The 21,080-nt window shown below is 40.4% G+C and overlaps 1 protein-coding gene across 4 annotated transcripts in view; it reads right to left on the reverse strand.

The window, feature by feature from the left end:
* Nucleotides 1–21,080, reverse strand: part of AOAH (acyloxyacyl hydrolase) — a 91,943-nt gene that overhangs the window by 48,611 nt on the left and 22,252 nt on the right. For all 4 annotated transcript variants that reach the window (XM_079302647.1, XM_079302646.1, XM_079302648.1 and 1 more), the window contains exons 3-5: nt 10,184–10,279; nt 5,732–5,792; nt 4,551–4,650 (exon numbers count right to left, since the gene is read on the reverse strand). In XM_079302647.1, the coding sequence (XP_079158773.1) occupies nt 4,551–4,650; nt 5,732–5,792; nt 10,184–10,279 (257 nt within the window). The remainder of the gene's footprint in view (nt 1–4,550; nt 4,651–5,731; nt 5,793–10,183; nt 10,280–21,080) is intronic.

The raw sequence follows: 21,080 nt of genomic DNA on the forward strand, positions 1-21,080 counted from the left end.
CTCCAAGTTTCTCTTCTAATTCATTTTCATCATCCTTTAACCAAGAGTACCAAGTTAGCAAAATTCTGAAAAGCTTGTCAAATAGCACAACTAAAAGTGGGATTTATTTATGAACAGTGCTTCCTTGTCTTCACACTTTTGTCTGCCACACTTCTACCCCAAATATCTCTGTGCCTGTGGGTCATCCAAGGCTTGTTTTTGAGGGTCCTGCCTGAGACAGCTTCTACATTAGTATGGCACAAACTGCACACACCACCTTGCAAACCCCATGCCACCCTATTTCTTTTCGATTTATTTGGTGGAATGTTGAGGATGTATGATTTGGCTGTTTGGGGCTGTTTGGGTTTTCAGTTGGGGTAGGGTTTATTTTACTTTATTTTCTGCCAGTGAAGAGGAGCAGAGGAAATCCAGAGAAACCAGTAAAAGAGGAGCAACCAGCACTCATACTGTGCCTTCTGCTATTACCCATCTACAGGTAGTTTCTTCAGGGCTCAGTTCAGGCTGTAGCAAAAACTCACATTTCAGTAGATTTTACTTGTTTCCAAAAACAAAGGCTAAAAGGAAGGTATCTTGCTCCATAGGATCTAGCCTACCTTCCAGATGCTTGCTTTACTGCTTGTGGTCGCAAAAGAAGGAAATAGGTCCCAGTCACAAAGTCTAGTTTTGATTGGCAGCCTGCTCTTAATCAGGAATGCAGAAACAGTCCCACCCTCGATTTTGGTTCTGTTTCACCTCCCAGGAAAAAGCTCACATTTTAATTGAGAAAGATGAATGAGAGGTAACAGCAGGAGTATTTTTGTTTCACTAAACCCCAAAGGGTTTATCTTTGCCAGAATTGTTTGGCTCCTACTTTGTCAAACAGCATGCTGAGTACAGTAATATCCGTGAGAGATATGGCTTTGTAGAAAGTTAGTGAAAGACCTGATATAGGGTGCACAAACCCGCATGAGTGCTTGTGGCAGTGATGCTTATTCTGGCAAAATAAAATTATAAGAGCATAAATATATATATTTTTGCTGATGTAAAATTACTTCCACCATAAACCTATTGATGGAGATTAAGATAAAATATGCAGCTGAAAAGTCTCTGATAATCTGGAGTATAAAAGGGATGGGAAGCTGAAGAGGCATCCTGAAAGGCAGAAAGATGGTGTGCAAACTTCCAACACAAACTGTTTTAGTGATTAATAGAGCACGACCACAGTGCTGAAGTCAAGCCATTATTCTGGCCCAACAAATCAATTAAATTATTGTCATTTAAAGAAACAGGCCAGCTGGCTTAAAACAATCTGGAGACTAACTGAGAATAATCTCCTACAAACCTGTTTGTTCCCAGGGCCAGAATAGAAACTTGGTAGACAGTGCATAAAACTCTTTGCCCTTTCACTCACTAGAGAAGCATCCCTGTATTACATGACTTTGTGCAGAAAGTCCTCCAGCATATGAGTTGATAAACATTTTTGGCTAAAACATTATCCACTCATCCTAAACCAGCTATCTTGGATGCCTGTGCTATGATTAGTCTTTTGGACTGATGTTGCAGCCCATATTAGAATATCCGCTGTTGATGTGGCTTAAACCACAAAGTGCATTACAGTTATATCTTCAACAACAAAGCATTTCACAGCAGCTTCAGATACCATCCACTTTTCAGCGACCTTTATTAAGCCTTCACTTCTGATGTGCCCTATTAGTTAGTCTCTTTACTTGAAGGAGACCACAGTGTTGCCACCCTCATACTAAAGAGCAGAGGAGAACCTTTGCTCTGTTCTACAAGCCACTGGTAGCAAGAAGGGGCTCACAGGGCCCATTACAAGGGATATCTGGTCACATTGTCATGCCGGTGGCCCAGGGGCTGCAAGGGCCCCTTCTAATCTTGCCCATCAACATCAGAGATCTGCTCCTGAAACTCTTCCCAGCAGAACAGCCCACCTTGCCCAAGCCCTAGCAACAGGAGGCTGCCCTTGCCCAGGCTGGACGCCCTTCTCCTCCAGCTCTGAGCTGAAAACACTGAGCTCCGTGCAAACCAAGCAATATTTTTTATTCATAATTAGAGCAAAGTATTCCAGAATAATCACAGTGTGCTAATAGCTCCAGACAGCTTGGGAAAAAAAAAAAAAAAAAAAAGGGCTAATTTGTCAGAGATCAGGGAAGTATGTAAAATGTTGCATGTATCATTTACACAGATTGCAATGTCTCCATTAAGTATACAGTTTGAAAGGCCTCTGAAGCAGGGGCTCTTCCTCAAAACACACAACCTCACTAAAGCAACAGCACACAAACAGAAGAAAATAAACTAATGATGGAAAAAGAAGATACACATAGATATTTTCCACCTTAGAGGTAATTAAAATCTAGACATTATACTGCCTTCCAAGGACAGGTAATACTATTTCTTTCACTCCATTTGCCAGTTCAAATATGATACTAATTCTGGGAAAATGGGCATCCAAAAGTCTAAATGAATAAGTGAAGTACCCGAAAACCAACAGAGTTGAACAGAACAGTCATTAGTATTAAAGTCTTGTTCAAACACTTGGCAGGGGACTGTGTCAACATTTGCAGACCCAAAACTGAAGTGATCAATCAAATTACAAACTAAAGAAGCAAATGTGAGGTAAACTGCATTTTATGCACCTGTGTCTCTGATTGTATATTAATTTTTTTCTCCCATAATTCATCTTTACTCAGTCTGACTAGTCACAGAGTTACTGTGGGCAATTTATCAACCATTTGAGCCCGAATTCCAAGCACTGATCTTCTTCTCCCATCTCCTCAAGCTCTCTCGGGGCATAAGGAGAGCCAAAAGGAAGAGGACAGTGTAAAAAAATTGTTTTGTTGGTAGAGTTCCCTTATTACCGTTGAGAAACAAATACCTTGACAGAAAGGAGTTTAACTACCACTTGTAAGGGAAGGGGATTTGTTCGAGCCACTCAGTCCGAGGGAGAGTCTCCAGGCCATGCAAAAAAAGAGTCCAAATTTTGTTAAAAAAAACAAACAAAAAACCAAAATCCCTACCCTGCTCAGCTGTTTTCCTTCTGGACTCAGCGCACTCACTGAAGTGGTTAGGAGGTTAGGAGGCAAAAGGAGCCAGCACCTTAGTACTATACCTGCTCTGGGAGATGGGTAAGAGCTCACAAAGATGTGACAGCAACCCCACAAGTGGCATCCTTTCCCCTCTATCTGATTCGCCTAACATTTCAACACAGGCGTTCTAATTTCTTCACAAGAGCCACCTTGATTTAAAAAGCCCCTTTCTCCAGGCTCGTCAGCCTAACTCACTGTGCAGCCATAGTGAACCTATCCCTCTAAGCACAGTTCATTGCCTGCATCCTCTTTCACTTTAAGAAGCACCCTGCACTTCTGACACTCAGTTTAGGATGGGGGATTTCTGATGGCACCTGTTTGATGAAGTTTGGGCAATATTCTGTTTGAGTTGAGTTAGTGTGGGCCCTCTCTGCTGCTTGCACTCATCTTCTTTCACCCCTGTATGAAAGAAGGGGTTCTTTCACATGTATAAATCTCTATGTTCACATATCGTGGAGCATAGATTCACACCTGCTATAAACCAAATGTTGCTGTCATTCTTGGAAGGCAAGTGTTTCTCCAGACCTTAATATTGGCAGAGGTAAATCCATCTTTGAGATGAACCACAGATCATTGAAACCCATAAAAAGATTAACTGATTTCAATGAATGCCAGACTAGATCCTCTGTGAAACATCTCATGCAGGCCATTGGAAAACCAAACATGCCTTTCTCCATCCAGATGCAGGGTAAAAAAAAATCCAAAAATAGGTGCTGAAGTGACAGCTTGCTTTTCAACACCATGAAACAACCCCCATCACTCACAGGTTTTAGTGTGACTGGAGGTGCATGGTGGCTGGGATTGAAAAAATTACTCAGAACCAAAAGAATCCCAAAACAAACAGCATATGTTTAGACACCTGTGCAGAAATGTATGTGCAAGAATATTGCACAGGTCTAGAACATGCAACTAAGGACATGCAAACGTGATTACAAGTAACTGTACATCAGAGAAATGGTGGTAATTAAATATGATTTCAGCCTGTGACAAAAGATAGTGCATATTAGCTTAAACCTTTTGCACTACAGACTAATCCAAGTCAAATAGCCCTGCATTTGCAGCAGGTAACTTGTGTGCATGCAGGCTGTCACAGCAGATCAGGCAATGTGAGGATCACTCGTTGTGCCGAGGTAACACAGTGGCATAGATGAACCTCAGCTGAGTATGTGCTTTGGGGTTATTGTGCTGCTGAACAATAAAGTCCCCACTCTTGCTTTCTGATCCAGACTGGTACAGGAGAATTTGGCCCTGTGACTCCCACATACCCTCAAACCAGTTGATGATGGTCCATACAGCTAGTGTGTGTTATGCACCTTTTATTCAGATATTTTTTAGGAATATCTGTGCTCTAAATGTTTATTTCTTAGACAATGCATGCACAGTGGAAGCCTTCAAATTGCTCAATTCCAGCTTAAAAGACATTCCACAATCAGTAGTTTTAAGAGAAGTGGGAAACCAACTCACCTTTGGAGGAGAGTAGAGATGACAAAGCAGCTGTCCTGGATCCTGTTTACACAGCCTCAAGGAATGGCAAACCACATCAGCATTCATTTCCTTGTCTATGCTGAATGAAATGGTGCATAAACAAAGACTATTATGTTTTTCTGGGCTCTTGAAAGTAGAAGCTAATTCCATGGGAAGCTAAATCTTCTCAACACTACGCAATCATCTCAGCTCACTTCACCATGATCCATAACTGCTGCTCAGAACAGTGTTGGGTTCTAACGACTTTCTGCCATGACATCCTACTCAGCATTTAAAATTGCAACCCAGGATGATGAAAAAGGACTGTGCTCTATGTGCAGCACCTGAATCAAATGCATTGTAACTATTCTAGTTTTTTAATCAGTCATAAGCCTGACAAAGATTTAAAGTTAATGCATGTGCAATTTGGCACATAGGAATGTTCAATCATTAACTCAACAAAATAACCAGAAATCCTTCAAAGATCCTTAACCTTTAATCACCAAGCACAAGTGCTAGGACTGTTTCTTCCTTTTTGGGACACGCCTTTGGGATAATCCAGAGTTAAATTTGATTATAGCACTTAGTCCTGTAACCACTTCTCAGTTCCTTGCTAGTTTTAAAAACAAAAATAAAAGCCCTAGGGAAGAAGAAGGTCTGGTAAAAGCTCTATTAATTAAATTAAGAACTTCCAAAGAGGAATAAAATGACCTACATTTTATTTTTTTAATCACTTAGATTAAATAGTAGGCTTCTCCAAGAGTGCATCTCAAGGTCAGGGCTGAGAGCATGTAGGGGCCGACAACTAAAAAGCCTGATTAAAAGTAGAATGGAAAGCAAGAGCCAAGCAACAACAGCATTATTTCATAGAACTTGTCTCACATGCATTGGTTATTCAAATCCCTCCCTCAGCCAAATGAGCTGAATTTCAAAAGATAATGTTATCAGGTGGTCCTGATGTGAGATTTAAATGGAATATCAAAAGGGTTACTAGTGGCAGCCCATGTTTATTTACTCAGGAATAGCTGTGTCTAATGCCAAGCCAGAATCACTCTGAGGCATTTCTGCTTTAGAAATAATGTAATTTTAGGAGTGAAATCCCTCCACTTCAATCTGATAGCACAGCTCTACATGTCAAGAATAAACTAAGCAAAAATCTGAGAGGACACAGCAATACTTACAGTTCAGCTATGTGTGGTCCGTAAAGTTCAGCAAGCACATAACAGAAACCTTGCAGTTTTTCTAGAAAATAGAAAAAAAAATTAAAGTAATTGAGCATGGTGAAACTGGTTTCATAGCTGTCAAAATACAGCAGCATTTGTTTCATTAAGGTGAATGCTGATTTACCTTAGAGGAAGACGTGTGAATCTCTGACCTCAGTGTAGCACCAGGAATGGGAAAATCTGAATTTCTAATCTTGCCTAAAATCCTTCTGGCTTTAGGTAAATCACATGATAAAGACAAAAAAGGACAACTAACTTGTGTTAATTTTTCTGAGTATGGCATAATGGAAAAGTCAAAAGAAATTGTGCATGCCACAGAATCTTCTAAGCAGATTAAATGAACATCTCAGTAGGTTTGAAAGAAGAAAGAAAACAAACACATAAATCAAAGCACAGAAAGTGATGTTGGGCTTGATGCTACTCCTAGAACTGTCTTGGAGCTTCTGGGGGCTTGTGGACTTAAGAGAACATGTTTTGTTTAGAGCAGGAGTTGTGCAGTAGTAATTGCATTCAAAGAAACACCTGACACTTTCCATCTGGCTTCCTTTCACAGTCTACAGACATGTGCCTTTTTGGGATGCTGGCCCCGGTGGTTTCCTTAATATGTGTGAATTCAATTCACTGTCGATTAGACAGTTCATCAGAGATTTCTTAAGGTATTGTAAAATAACATGGACCCCAGAAAAGACACTGAAGGAGAATGGTGATTTGAAGCAGCGCACTAATCTGACAGTTCCCAAGAGGGAAAGCTCCCTGTTTCTTGGTCTGAACAGACTAGAGCTGGTTAATAATGCACACATCCTGCAAAGGAGGTGTCAGACTTGCTCTAGCTGGGTGGTGCTGTGAAATGTCGTAAGAGACAGGTTCATACAAGTGCCGTGACAACAAACTTGCAGCTCCTCAAACTCCTTAGAGTTGTCGTTTTCTCTTGCACCTCTATTACCCAGACAGATAACTATCTGTACCTGAGGAAGAAGGCACAGAGTATTCTCATCTTTCCCAGAGAAAAACCATAGACACACCCAAAGCAATTGCTTCCCTCCAGCTTTGGGCTGAGTATTCCATTTTAACCAGTGCCAGGCTGGACCCACCCAGAGCTTCTGCATACAGGGTGGGTAGTTTTGCTGTGTGAAGGGTACAAATCCTTGTGGCAGGGCCTCCACTGGTGTGTGTGAGTGTGCTCCTGCTCCCACATCTGCTCTCCTATCCGGACTGCAGACACCCCAGCTGGCAACCAGCACCTGAGAAAGGAGGCACCAGGAAGGCATGTCAGAGATTGAAGAGATCATTTTCCCAGCACTCTCCTACTAATGGTGTTGCAGGCAGCTTCTGTAACTAGAGTAGCTGATTTTTCTTATTCCATGACAGGTGTTTTATTTCAATCAAATTATTAGCTTCATTTTTTGCCTCCTTTTCCACTTAACTCCTCACTATTGGCTCTTTAGGAGCAATCTGCTCCTAAAAGTAAAAATTGGTGTCCTGACTAGAATTAGATTTTATTCTTGTTCACCTAAAATGAAAGATGATGCAGACATCAATAACTCTGTGTTTGACATTGCTGCTGATTAGAATATGCTCTGATGAGGCTTGTCAGTGTGGTACCTGGCTCCCTAAATTAACCTGCAGGCAAACTTGGTTGGCTTCCCCAACACCTCCCCAGTGCATCACAGGCGATGGTCCTTATGAGTTTTCCAATCCAGCTGGTTTCCACAACATTTTTGGCTCTGGAGGAGCCAGCTGGCTGCTGTAATCTCTCCTGGTATCTGAGAAGAGAGTTTGGCTGCTTATCAGCTTCAGGGAGCTGATATCAGTGTTTTGCTGGTCCCACTAATTTCCTTATGTATATAGGAAACTTAACATGTAATTACCCCCGGTGTAAAAAATGATGAGAGGTAAAAGGAATAGTAATAGTGTTAAATTATCATTGAGCACATAAAATCCTCTTGGAAGATTCAGATGCCATTCAGGCTTTGGCTTTCAACAAAACATCAAGACCAAATCCACAGACAGTGTTTACAGAACTGCCACTGGAGCCAGGCTGCATTCATGTGCTCGCAAATCTCCAGTTCTGCTAACACACACAAGGAGAAGATATTGCAGAGATAAATCTCTTTTAGGAAGAAGCAGTGCAAGTCAGAAAAGAGGGGGAGAGAAAGAGAAAAATTATGAATAACTGTGGGTATACAGGGGCAAGAAAAGAGCTTAAACAAAACTAAATGCTGGAAAATTTAGAGAAAATATAGAATATATTTGCTTCAGGTAAAAGAGATTCCCTAAGATCCCTTAGATCCCCTATGAACAGTCCGGAAGGTTTTCCTTCATAGTCCTGAAAACACAAATCTGGCTGAATCCCAGAGGACAAATATTTGCAAAAAAAGATGCTATTATCATGTTTCCATTTGCACTTGAGCTGTAGTGTTTACACAGCAGTGGCCAACATAGAAGCAGAATATGACTTAGAGGCAAAGCCAGAGGCAGAGGGTCTCAAAGCACATTTCAGGTATCGGATACCTCTGTGACATCAAGCACACAGACAGTATCCAGGAAAACAAACTTTCTTGCTAACAACACCTCTTACACTATAAATACTGCTCTTTCCCCAGACCTCGCCTTTCTATCTGCTGAAGAGCCTTCTTTGCTCATGACATTACTGTTCTTATTCTCATAGGTTTATTTGCCATGTTGCTTGAGTCACACACATTGCAAATATTTCCATACAAATGAGACTGTGGTTGTGCTTGCTACACAGCCTGTGAGATTGAGTGGGACTGACAGGTACTGAAATTTTCTCTCTTTTTCTCTAAGCATTTTTTTCTTGAACATCACATAACTTTACAGAAGGTTTGATCCAAACCTGACTTGACTGTAATCAGATTTATATGAGGTCCTCAAAAAAACTCCACTTTCTAGGGTTTTTGGAGTCCTACCCCTTTTTACGCCTTAGGAAAAGCCTCACTACAGTTAATTTGGTGTTGTTATTCTTGCTATTGATTGTAGGCATGTGCATAATAATGAAATTGTGTGAAATGCTTTAGTGGGTTTGCTCCTCAGGAGCATCTAAAGCTTTCCTACTTTTTCAAGCAGCAAGAGGAAGCTGCTGATTCCTGCTGGACTGCAGTGTTCACCTCCCAGGAGAGGATAAATCAGGTTACACTGTAGCTCCCACAAAACCCATAGGATTTTTCACTCCTTTCAAGTTAAGGGTCAGTTTTTTTCTGCTGGATATATCCATGCATCTCAGAAGGCAGCTGGATTATACAAATTAAACTACAGGGATAATAGGATTTTATGCGTGTACAGAATGGCAGCTGAAAAGAAATATCTTCACATATCAGAAGAACAAGGTCCACTGGAGTGAATCATGAACACAGAGCTAGCATGACATAATTTAAAGAAGAAAACTGTATTTTAATAGCAGGATCAGTGCTTCTAATTGCAATGTCATGGTTATGTGCCTTTAACTTCAAACACTGAGGGTATGACATGTAATAGAAATCAGATAAGCGTCATTTCACCAATGAATGAATCCTAGCAATTAGCTCCCTGACCCACTCTGCCTTGGGAAATCCTTCCCTGGAAAGGAGGGAATTAATATTATACACATCATCGATGAAACTAGGGTCTATAGAGTGAGATGATTTCTCAGAGATACAATTCATGAAATCATATAAAAATGACATTTTAATGAAGAATCCTATGCCATCTTTTTACACTAATAATATTAAAAAGAGAATGAATGTGAGATCTAGTTACTTGAAAAGTTACAGGATTGGTCTGCGAGGCACAAAGCTATTCTGGCATTCAAACTGTTCTCTGTTTAGAGGTGTACATGTGGAACTCCAACCTCCTTTGGGTAGATAAACTAAGGGGCAGAAAAACGGAAGTCTTACGTATAGCCGCATGGAATAGCTATAATTTTTGAAATTCATATCACCAATTATATTTCAGCTTTTCTATGCACAACAAATACTCACATCTTGCACCTGTCATCTCATTTTTAAAATTTTGCAATAGCAGTTCCCATACCTGCTGAAAACATTTTCATCTCACTGTTGCTATAAAGACCCATATCAACAAGCAGGAGGTGTAGTGGGGTATTCTTAAGCTGCTAACAAAGAGATAAAGGGAAGAAAAAGAAAGGGAACTGGTCTGTATGTGTTGGTGCTCACATGTGTGTAGGACTTAATACAGCCCCATTCACTCTAACTTTGGGACAAAATCCCAGCTGTGAATCTGAGTGAATCTATCATTGAGTTTCCTGTAAATAGCAACTTGCAATCTCCCAGCTGTACACATTTGAGATTCTGTACAAGAGGTGAATAAAGTTTTTCAGCCTTCTCATGCAAGTTTTAATTAACAGGGAAATACATCAGCACAAACACAACATATGGCACATTATTTGGTACTTACCAGGTATGTAGTCACACAGTCTCTCCATGGCTGCCTTTACTGTGCTGTTGTGCCACTGTGCAAGCTGTTCGATGACAGACACCACAAGCACACATCCTTCAAGAAAGCAAACAATCAAAAAGAAGGAATTGACACAAGCCACACAAAGAAGTACTAAAACTGGAAGTGATTGCCTACAGAAGAGAAATAACACCATAGACATATATGCTGACCATGACAGAGCATCCATGGCATTATTTTTTCACAGACTTTACTGTGAAGCCCAGTGATACTCAGGACACACAGGGCTGCTGAGCCCAGCTACAAATTTGTTAAAACCAAAATGTCTTCACTGCCTCTGTGGTTGTGTGATATATATATATATATATACCATATTGTAATTCGTGTTTTGTATAAAATAAGTCTGCGAAATAAAAATAAACAAGCCACAGACAAAGGCATTAATTGCCTCAGAACTAGGTAAATTAACATATCTACAGGCCAGACTGCTACCGCTAAGCACCTATCTCCTGGGGAAGCCTAGAAACTCACAGGGGAGCAGCATTTCCCGAAAATCCCATCACCTCCCCAGGACTGCATTCCCCGACTCTGGTTCCTCTAAAGATGAAATCAACCACCTAAAAGCAATGCACAACAAACACAAAATCTCGTCAAGGAGCAGGAAGGACGTTGTCTTGTTGGACACCAGAGCTGAATTTGAAAGAAACAAAGGACTGTCCCGCTCCAGGCTATGAAAAACAGTATAAAAAGGGGGCCGACCAAGACGGCAGCGTGAGCACCAGGGGAACCCAGTGCAATAGAGGCTGGGTAGCATCGTGTGTTCACCCAACTCCAAACCCGGACTCGGTGTTGTTTTTTTTCCGGTTGTGGCTTTCCAGGACCATATTTTCGGTCACGAAAATAAAATTTGCCAATTTAACCTTTTAATTCGGTTTGATTCGTTTATTACGTGTAACAGTTGGAAAGAAACCAGTTCCTACGATCTACAAATCTGGTTATTTCTCATCACTAATCTGGGTGTGAACAGGGCTAGTGAAGTGTTTCATTACATGTGCAGCACTTTTCCCTCTGCAGTTTTGGGGTTAAATAGATCCAATGTGATGCCTACAGAACAGTCATTCAAAATCCACATGATGATCATTCATTTCAAGTAAATTTTTAATTGATGTAGGTCATCAATAGGTCATCAATTGTGCTTTCTCTGCAGTGGCTTCACCATTTTATGAGGCATACAGTTTGGGCAATGTCAAGTCTGCCCATTGTAGTCAGACCTAGCAGCCAGAGTGATGACCCTGCCTAGACTCAGAGCCTGTGCAAGGGAGGCAGGTATCCCAGGCAGGCGGGAGACAAGGAGCCAGTTTCCAGCAGCCCAAATAACAATTTCTCTTTGAAATCCCTGTGAACAGAATCCTGTTTCCTCTGCTGTGCAAGCAATCTCATCTCTGAGACTTGCTCTATCAGCATCTAGAAATGGAGGGGAGCTTCAGCAATTCGATGTGGCTGCAGACTCATCTTTTTCCAAAGCTCAAGAACATTAATGTTCAGGTTTTCAAACTGGCCCAACTCTTCAAAGTGAGCTTCTAAATATCTTCCAAGCACCCATACCTATGTGTTATTTAATCAAAGTGCTGTTTTTCAACATAAATAACTGATGCTTCTATGGCAAGTAAAAGAGAAGGTAGGGCAATTAGAACTTGCTGTAAAACCAATATTTTTGACTCTTCGATTACTTCGTCTATCCCAAATACAGTAATCCAGAAGAAATTACAGTGATTTTGTCACCTCTTTTGCAGGGATAAAAGCCTACTTCTCCACACTTATTAAATAAAAGACTCACTCAAGATCCTCCGTAGAATGATTTATAAAGCATGCTAAGAACCATCACCTCCAGTCAATTTAAAAGAATTGAAGAATACATGGAGACAGATACAACCAAGAAAAACCCTGAAGCAAGACATTAATTCTTTCCTGGCCCCCTCCCCAACTCTCCAAATAGCCAGAGGCTAACTAGTCCCAGGAATTAACAGCTAATTAAAAACACAATAGCTGAAAAAATAAAAAAGTTGAATAATAAAGATCCAAACTAAAAGTAAAGGGAAGGTTCTAGATGAAGCCTATAGCATATTCAGTCTTGGTCTCAAAGAACAGACAAGGGCTCTCTGGTCCAGATTTAACCTTACTTCAGCCTTATAAAATCGTTTGGGTTAGAAGGCACCTTTCTAGTTCAAGCCTGCTGCAGTGAGCAGGGCCATCTTCACCTAGATGAGGTTGCTCAGAGCCCCATTTAACCTGATCTCAAATGTTTCAAGGGATAGGACATCTGACACTGCCACAGTTGTGGGATGGACATTAAAGAGTGCAAGAGACCAGTTTTAGTGCAAATCATGCCCTGTACTTGCCTCAGGGACAGAAAACAGATCCTGGCTCCTCTGCCAGGATAGCATGGTAATAGCCTTGCCTGGGCAGACTCCAGCCTTTAAGACTGAGATGGCACTACACATCTTGAAAAAACACCATAACACATCTAAAAGTCATTACATAAAGGCTATATTATTAACACACATGAACAACCTACAGACAACAGGGACTACTCGTCCCCTGACTTCTATGTCTATTTTATTCATGAGGATGGAGGCTCAGAAAAATTAAATTACCTAAATGATAACTTAAACACACAGTCTTTCTGTGCTTTACTTGCACTCTTACCAAGGTCAGATGTTCATCTATCAATCTTGCTGTCTACAAGTTGTGGGAGCCCAGGGCATATCCCTGGCCTCCTTGGGGGTCTCAAACCCCCCCGGGCAAGGGTCTAAAGACCTCAGGTGCTGAATTCTAACCCCTTCGAAAAATTACAAACCCAGAGGGAATGGAAACAAGCTACCAAAATTAGTGAAGTGCAAATTAGATTGTTAGAATGTAGATAAATAGACTTTTGGGAATGTTTATGATAAGGGACACGTGGCCAAGATGGAGAATTTGGGGGGTGGACACCTTTTCCTCCTTCTTCTCCATGTCATCCATGTTGGGTGACATGTTGGCACTCTTGGATTGGATGGAGTCAGGGCTGGACCATTTAATAAAGTTGTATTGTATTGGGAAAGTTTTGTAAACATGTAATACATAGTACAAACTATATAAGATAAGTCCTGCCTTCACCAGGCAGATTCCACCATGGATGCCAGGCTGAGCAGACCGCTGCTGGCCAGGCAAAAGGTTCCAGAGATAAGAAATAATAAACAATTGTTGGAACAAGAGAAAACCATCTCTGGCAATCTCTCTTCGGCTGCTTCAGAGAAAACCAGGGTTTGAACCACCTTCATGTCCCTCTGGGGTGATCTCGGGGCAAAGGAGAAACCTCAGACTGACACACAAGTCAAGACAAAAAGGAGTCCAAGCAGAGAGACAGGAAGAAGCTACTCCTTTCATATTTTCCAAGGTGCACAGTTTTTGTTGTTTTGCCTCTCATTCTTTTGCATTATGAGCTTGAGGATTCTACAGAATGATAGAATTTTTTTAGGTTGGAGTTGACAGCGTCATCTACTGCAACAGAGAGAAGTGCTGCTCATTCTGCCTATGCTGTGTAACCCAGTGCTCCTGCACCTGCAGCCAGGGCCTGCAGGAAAAAGGATCATGGATAAACAGCTCAAAATTCAAGAATTTGGGCTGAGGACAAAAATACCATTGATATTTCCATTTTCTCTGTTATGCAACACAGCCTCCACTGAAGATGTAAGTTTCTCTCTCATGGTTGTCAAAGTACCACAGAGGGAGTGAGGGAAAGAAAAAAAGGAAGTTATTTTTGTTTCAGCTCTGCAAAATAGAAACAGAATTCTTAATGACAAACACAATCATGCAGGTAGCCCCCTTCAGGGAGCAGTCTCACAGTAATTAAAATTTTTCATGTTAAGTCAAATAGACACCTTTGTGTCTACTGAATAAGGCCCAAGGGCAAATTTGCTTCATGTGAGGGTATATGGAGCCAACACTGAGTCTGAGCAGTACTTAATGCAGTACCTGAGGATACTAGATGCTATATGAATATAAATAACAATAATAACAGACTGACTACTTGGGAAAAACCCACAGAGCTGAACTTCAAAATATTTGCTCTCATAAACTCATCTTTACTATCAGAGAGGATGTTGCTGCTTGTGCTCTTATACCCTTCCCCACTTTGGGTACCTTCAGACCACGCCTTGGTTATCCAAGTGCTCCCCATTCAAATGCAGTTATTCCACAGAAATGCCACTCTCCATGGGACAAGGTGATAAAGTCTTGGCTGATTTTCAAAAGGATCTGCTGTTCCTTAGGTATCACAGCTGGAGTCTCTGGAACTGAATTTGGAGAGTTTCCTGGCCCCCTGGTAGGAAAGGTACTCCCAGGGAACACATTTTACCAACATATGCTATTGGCTGATCTGCTCTTTGTCCTCTCCATCTTCCAGGACTTTTATCAGCTGACCTCAATCGACTTCTCCTTACTGCTCATGGTCCTTGCTGCTGTGAGCGGTACCCTGAGGGATGCTTGCTTATGTGTTGGTTTTGCTGACTTCAAAGCCTTTAATTTAGGTTGATGTCATCAGGAGCAGTTTTCGGGCTGGAGATGCTAAAATACTCTGGAGAAAGATTGAACCTTGTGAGGAAGAAGGAGCAATGTCCTAAGGGGACTTACTGCAGCAGAGGCAGCCTAATCTACCCTGGTGTTTTTTTGTGCAAACATGCCTCCCCAGTAATTCAGATTTATCCTCTAGGATAACTTTTCTCTGGTGTTGGACTACAGGTAAAACCTCAAAAGATTAGTGTCTATAAATGAAAGTTAATTCATATTAACTATCCTTGCTTTTGCTACAAACCTGCTCTCTTTTTAACATCTTCCTCTGGATTGAATGGCAGGAAAAGAAATGCTGACCAGTTATTCTAGTTTTTAATGGGTCTTAATTCCATTGACTAAAAAAGGAAAATAATTATACAGCTAAAAAGGGCAGGGGAAAATCAGATGTCTTTGACTGCAAAAACCTCACTGCTTTAATTACTTATGACATATGCAAGAATATAAACTTTTTAGTACTCTGGCATCAGTAGAAAAGCACATCCAGATCTGGCCAGACATTCCTATTGCTTGCTTTTAATTTGCTAGATATTTAGATGTGATTTATTTCTCATCATGAGCTGGACACATATAAGGCAATGTAAATAGGCTTCATCATTAAATAAAGCTCAATTTTTTTTTTTACAGTTGCACAGGATTTTCTTTAGAAATAACTTCCAGTAAATTGATTCTGCTGTCTCACTTCAATAATAAATCTCAATACCTTGACAGGCTGAAGGATGTTTTTCTCTGAAAGGAATTCATTGGCATTATAATACCTACCAGGCATTAGAAACTAGACTCTGGTTTTAATAAATGCCTGTTGCTTTTACCAATGGCTTGTTCCATCTGCTATTAATTTCTGAAGAGATAAGACAAGACCATAACCATTTTGCCCAGTGCAGTAAGGTGAAAACTCACACATCAGGAAGTACTCCTTTCCATATATTTGAAGGTAGTATGTAATAAAATTGCCATTTCCAATAAGCTCAGGAAAAAAAAGCAACCATATCCCAGTAATAAAATCAGAACTAGAAGAATTCTTTGCTTAGCTGTGAAGCCTTTGGTAGTTTGAGTAGACTATTTAACTTAATCTACTTTGGCCACACAAGTTTGAAAGGCTCTAAAATTAGAATTATTCCTATGCATGTCAAAAAGTATCTGGATAGTGAAAGCTGCCTCTCTGAGTTTCAGATTTGTAGGTATATTTGTCTGAGTAAAACTCTGTTAAATGGGTTATCTGGCATCTGGCACATCCTCGTTTGCCATTCTTTGCTCATGTTTTTGGATGTTGGATTTCTTTCTCACCCCTCCAGCCATACAAATTCAATGTACCCCCAGAATACAAGTAAAAAGTGGCCTTTGACACAAATATCTCTCTGCAAACCCTGCTGACCAGGCTGTGGCCACCCTGCAGCCACTCTGATTACTCCTGGTAGAGCAGGAACTGGAGCCTTGCTTGGTGACATGTAAAACCTCTGCCACAAAAATCTGTCTGGTCCAGCAAGGCTCTGCATACATGAAGCTATTGATCACATTTCTGACTTTATACAGAAGATGAAGGCTTTTCCAAAATAAAGACTTCACTTCTTCAATTTATATACAATCCTAAGCTCCAAGGCATCTCTTAAAGCCTACAGAGGAGACCCCAGAACCTGTCTACAAAAGAGGATATTGCTACTCCTTGTGCTGATGCTGTTGTTCTGGCATAAAAACACTTCTTTCCAAATTAGTTTAATCCAGTTCTAGTTCAACCAGACATTCCTCTTTAAAATTCACATGGAGAGCTGATAAGAAATTAGGTTTTCTCCTCGAACATGGGGGCATTCACATGAGTATTCTAGGTGCAGGCAGACCATGGTTATCCAAAGTTAAAATACAGGAATGTTTTCTTTTTCAAATAATCATAGAATGGTTTGGATTGAATGGGACTTTAGAGATCATCTAGTCTGAACCCTCTGACCATGGCCAAGGACACCTTCCACTGCACCAGGTTGCTCAAAACCCCATCCAACTTGGCCTTGAACACTGCCAGGGATGGGTCTTGTACAACTTCTCTGGGCAACCTGTGCCAGCATCTCACTTACTATATATTCCTTTCCTAACAGGGCCCCAATATCCACATTGCCTTCCTGCACTACTTCTCATAACTGAGCTGATACTTTCAAACAACAGCTCTTTATAACCTCAAGATTTAATTCAGCTCAATGAAATATTCAGTTCCAATGACATAACCATATATACAAAGTAAGAACAGTTATCTTCCCATATACAGCCAGAGGATTGGTTGCTTTAAAAGATAATTTGCAAAAGGATCTGAGAGATAAAGTCTTTTAACTCAGACTTTGCTTCCCATCCCATTTAAAGAATTGATGTATTCTGCAGAGATACTGAGATGATGGGACATAATTATAGGTATCCATATTCAAATATGTTGGCATATACAAGACCCTTTCACCCTTAATTTGCTAAGTCTTATGAAATAGCTTGGAAATACTAAATGGTACACTATTAACAAACCTGTGGCTGGGAATTAAATTACACATAGTGTAGTGGCTGAAGACGTTCCTAAATTATTCATATTTGTAACAAATTCCAGGAAATCCTGGAATATCAATTATTATTTCTGTTGCTCATGCAAAAGCAGTGGGCCACCTCAGGTCTCCTAACTTCAGAGCTCCAGTCATTAATTTTTGTTTCATTTAGATATACAACAAGGACTCTGATACAGCTATGACAGTACAGAAAATTCAGTTTCCCTCTAGTGGAAGACTGTATGGCTACCTGGCAACCAAATGTAACCCTAGTGTTTCCTACATTACACTTTAAAGAACCCTATTTAACAAAATCTATAACCCTAGGCATTTCCAATAGAAATGTTTCCTGTGTTCATTAATATGAAAAAACCCCTGCATATGTATGTGTGACACTTACATATTTTTCTTTTCCAAATCAGGAAAGGGTATTGGAAATTTACTGAAGCCTGAATGCTGGCAGAAGGTATTAATGTAAGTGTATAACTTTATCCATGTTGCAAAGGCTTCATCATTTCAGGATTCTGAATGCAAGAAACTTTTTTTCAGATACACAGTTCCTAAATGCAGTAGAAGTGATTGCCTTAAACATGAGCAGTAGTTCTCTGTAGGGTTAACACATGAACATGGCTGAAAGGCACGCATGAAGGAATTGGCATCCAAATAGGCAATCAATAAAATTATTATTATTGTACTCAAGGCAAGCAGCATAATATAAAATGTGCAAGACTATCCATGTCTACAAATGCACATAGATGTGATTGTGTATTTACACACACATAGATAGGGATGTGTTGGCATGCTGAACACATCTTTTCATAGTGATCAATAGATGTATTTACATTTTACAATCATAAACTTTCAGTAAGACTTGGGGTGATTTTGGAAAATAAATTTTTACCATCAGTTGCTGAAAAGTTGGTGGGTGATTGCTTTAGTATCTTTACTGTACTGTTCCCATATCTGTGTTTGTTCTAGCTGAAGTATAAAATAGGGAAAAATGTTATGGTCAAATTTAGCATTAATTGCTGATCATCAGGTCAAACTTTGTTGCTGATTAAGGAGTCATGCTGGTGAAGTGAGCAGAGCTGCTATGGCTTGGAACTGACTTAGCTGTAATCAAAGTCAATTCCCAGCCTTCTAAAGTAAAATACATTGTGGTGCTACACTGATATTGCGCAAGGCTTTTTTACAGAGCTCACCGAGCTGTTAATTATACGTTCTGTCATGGTGCCCACTCCAGACAATATATGCACAACCACTCTGTCTGAGCACAGTTGTTAAAAGCCTCCAACTCCATCTGCATGTTCCATTGTGTGAAATTATTGGGAACTCTGAATGCCACTGGTCCTGCTGCCACTCCAAGGGGCATATTTCATCACTGCACTCATGCACAGCTAGACAGAGGCAAACTGTTGAGGACAATGACTATCACACAAATCAACACTGGTAGAAGTCAGCATTTTACTCTGCTGGTAGCTCAGAAACACCCGTTCTTTAATGAAATCAGAGCTGAAAATACATTTAGAAAACATGCTTCTTCACATGCTAGGAGCTGTGTGCTCCTGGCTAAATGGAAGTGGCGACCTGCAAAGGTTGCTGAGAATGGCATTATCGAGTACAAAGATGGGGAAATTTGCTTTTCCGTCTGTTGACCCATAGAATCTCTTCTTGCTAGCAGAAAAAAATAAAGAGCACTGCTATCTGGCCCTATTGAGGGCTCCCTGACTAAACACCTCATTCTGAAAAGGGCAACCAAAGTTAATCACCAATAGAGCAGAGCAGTCTGCTGTTGGGGGGAAAACAAAAAATGCTGCTCTTTGCAAATGCTTCTTGCAGTCACAGCACAGAATTCCAAAAATTCTGGCCTGGAGTAAGTCCTCTTACAAAACCTCTGCATTAAGAGATGATCTAGGCTGTTCCAAAGGGACAGGGCTGGCACAGTTTGTAAAGATCTCTGATGAGGTCTTCTACAGATTTCTCAGGAACTTATTACTCTGCTCACTTACCACTGCCATAAGAAAATCCTCTTCCTAACCTGAATGTCGCCACTAGTACCCATTTCTGTTACCTCTTGTCATAGCTCTTATGAACCTTTAATGTTATCACACATAGATACGTCTTTTCTCAAGTTTTTCTTCTCTAGACTAATTAATTTATTCACTCTTTGTCTTACAGCTTTTTTTTTTTTTTTTTTTTCTCTGAAACTTCCTGTCACTCTGCATCATTCTTGATGCACAGCCCCAAAAGGGAAGGCAGAATTTCTGAGGCTTTGTTCATGCTGAGAAAGGTAACAGGTTACTTCGTATGTCTTGCAAGCTGACTTCTGTTTGCATGTCTTGGTGCATGCCGATGTGTGCATGCTTCGTGCCAGCAAGCCCAGATGATCTTCCCTAGGGATGCTACTCAGCTGGTTGTTCCTCATCTGCTCTGTGTGTCATTGACTTTCTGCTGAAGTGAGTGCCTTCAACATTCCCATATTGAAATTACCTTTTCAGATGCAAGTACTCCAAGCTGTCAAGCTTGTCTTAAACTTAATTCTGCCCTCCATTTTACTTGCCAACTATTTCAGCTTTACATGAACTGATTCAATTTAATAGCACAAATTTCATTATTCCGGCTAGTGAAAGCATGAAATGATAGTATGACAGTATGTTCAAGAGAAGTCCAAGAAAGACCTGATTTTGTACATCCTTTTGCTTAAGGGGTGAGCCACTTGTAATTACTCTATGAAGAAGACTACCCATCAGTTTTGTTTGTCACACATCTCTCAAGAATAAGATTAGTGCTGAGGTAATGCCAAAACCCTTACTAAAGCCCAGCTATAATAACTGCTTCTTATTCTGTAGCATTATCCCATTATTCATAACATTATCCCATTGGCAAAGAAAATTAGATTGATCTGACACTACTTTTGAAAAGTGTTTTTAAAAAGTTAATAACTGTTGCAGGATGTTCCTAGGATTTGATGTTTAACTGACTAATCTACCATTCCCCAAATTCCCTTTCTTACTATGTTGAAGGGAGGTGAACACAGAAGTTCCTGTCCATCTTTCAGTGTCTCCCCCACTTTCTGCATCCTCTAGGGCAGCTTCTGCCTTTCCTGAGGTTGCTACAGGTACCTCTGGATGAAGTCACCTTTGCTAGAGAACAGAGAAATTTGCAAAAAACCTTTAAGGCCTCTGTTGTAATTAAGGGTGACATTGAATAAAAGCTTTAAATATCAGTAGAAAAATGATGAAACATTAACACCAGTGTCAAAAGTTTACCAGTGCTACTGTACTGCCTTTGGGTACCTTAATATGAACCTAAGTAAAACTTTGCCTGCCCTTTGAAATGGGCAACATTTTCCTCATTTAACAGATGGGAAAGTAATGACCTGATATATGAAGGATTCATTCATACCTAATTTTTGAGAGAAAAGTACACAGCATCTCTTTCTCAGGATGTCAAACTGAAACAGTCAGGCTGCACTCAGCAAAAGGATTTTTAAGTCTCATTCCAAATAAATCTCTTAAGCCATGCTGCCCTTCAGTAACAAAAAGGAAAGCCAGACTTAGAATCCAGCTCCTAAACCAGTGCACAGAGCAAAACATCACTGCCTTTGCAGGAGGAAAACCACTTCACAGTGGAAAACTTACAAAAGCCTCTCTCATATCTCTTAAATCTCATGCAAAGCATACAGAAGGGCCTAAGCTGATTTCACAGAATGCAAAAATGGTGGCATTTTAGCAGCCTGAGGAGACAGGAAATACTGATGGAGATAAAAGACTGTC

Source organism: Erithacus rubecula, assembly GCF_903797595.1.
Source record: "Erithacus rubecula genome assembly, chromosome: 3".
Classification (NCBI taxonomy): Eukaryota; Metazoa; Chordata; class Aves; order Passeriformes; family Muscicapidae; genus Erithacus; species Erithacus rubecula.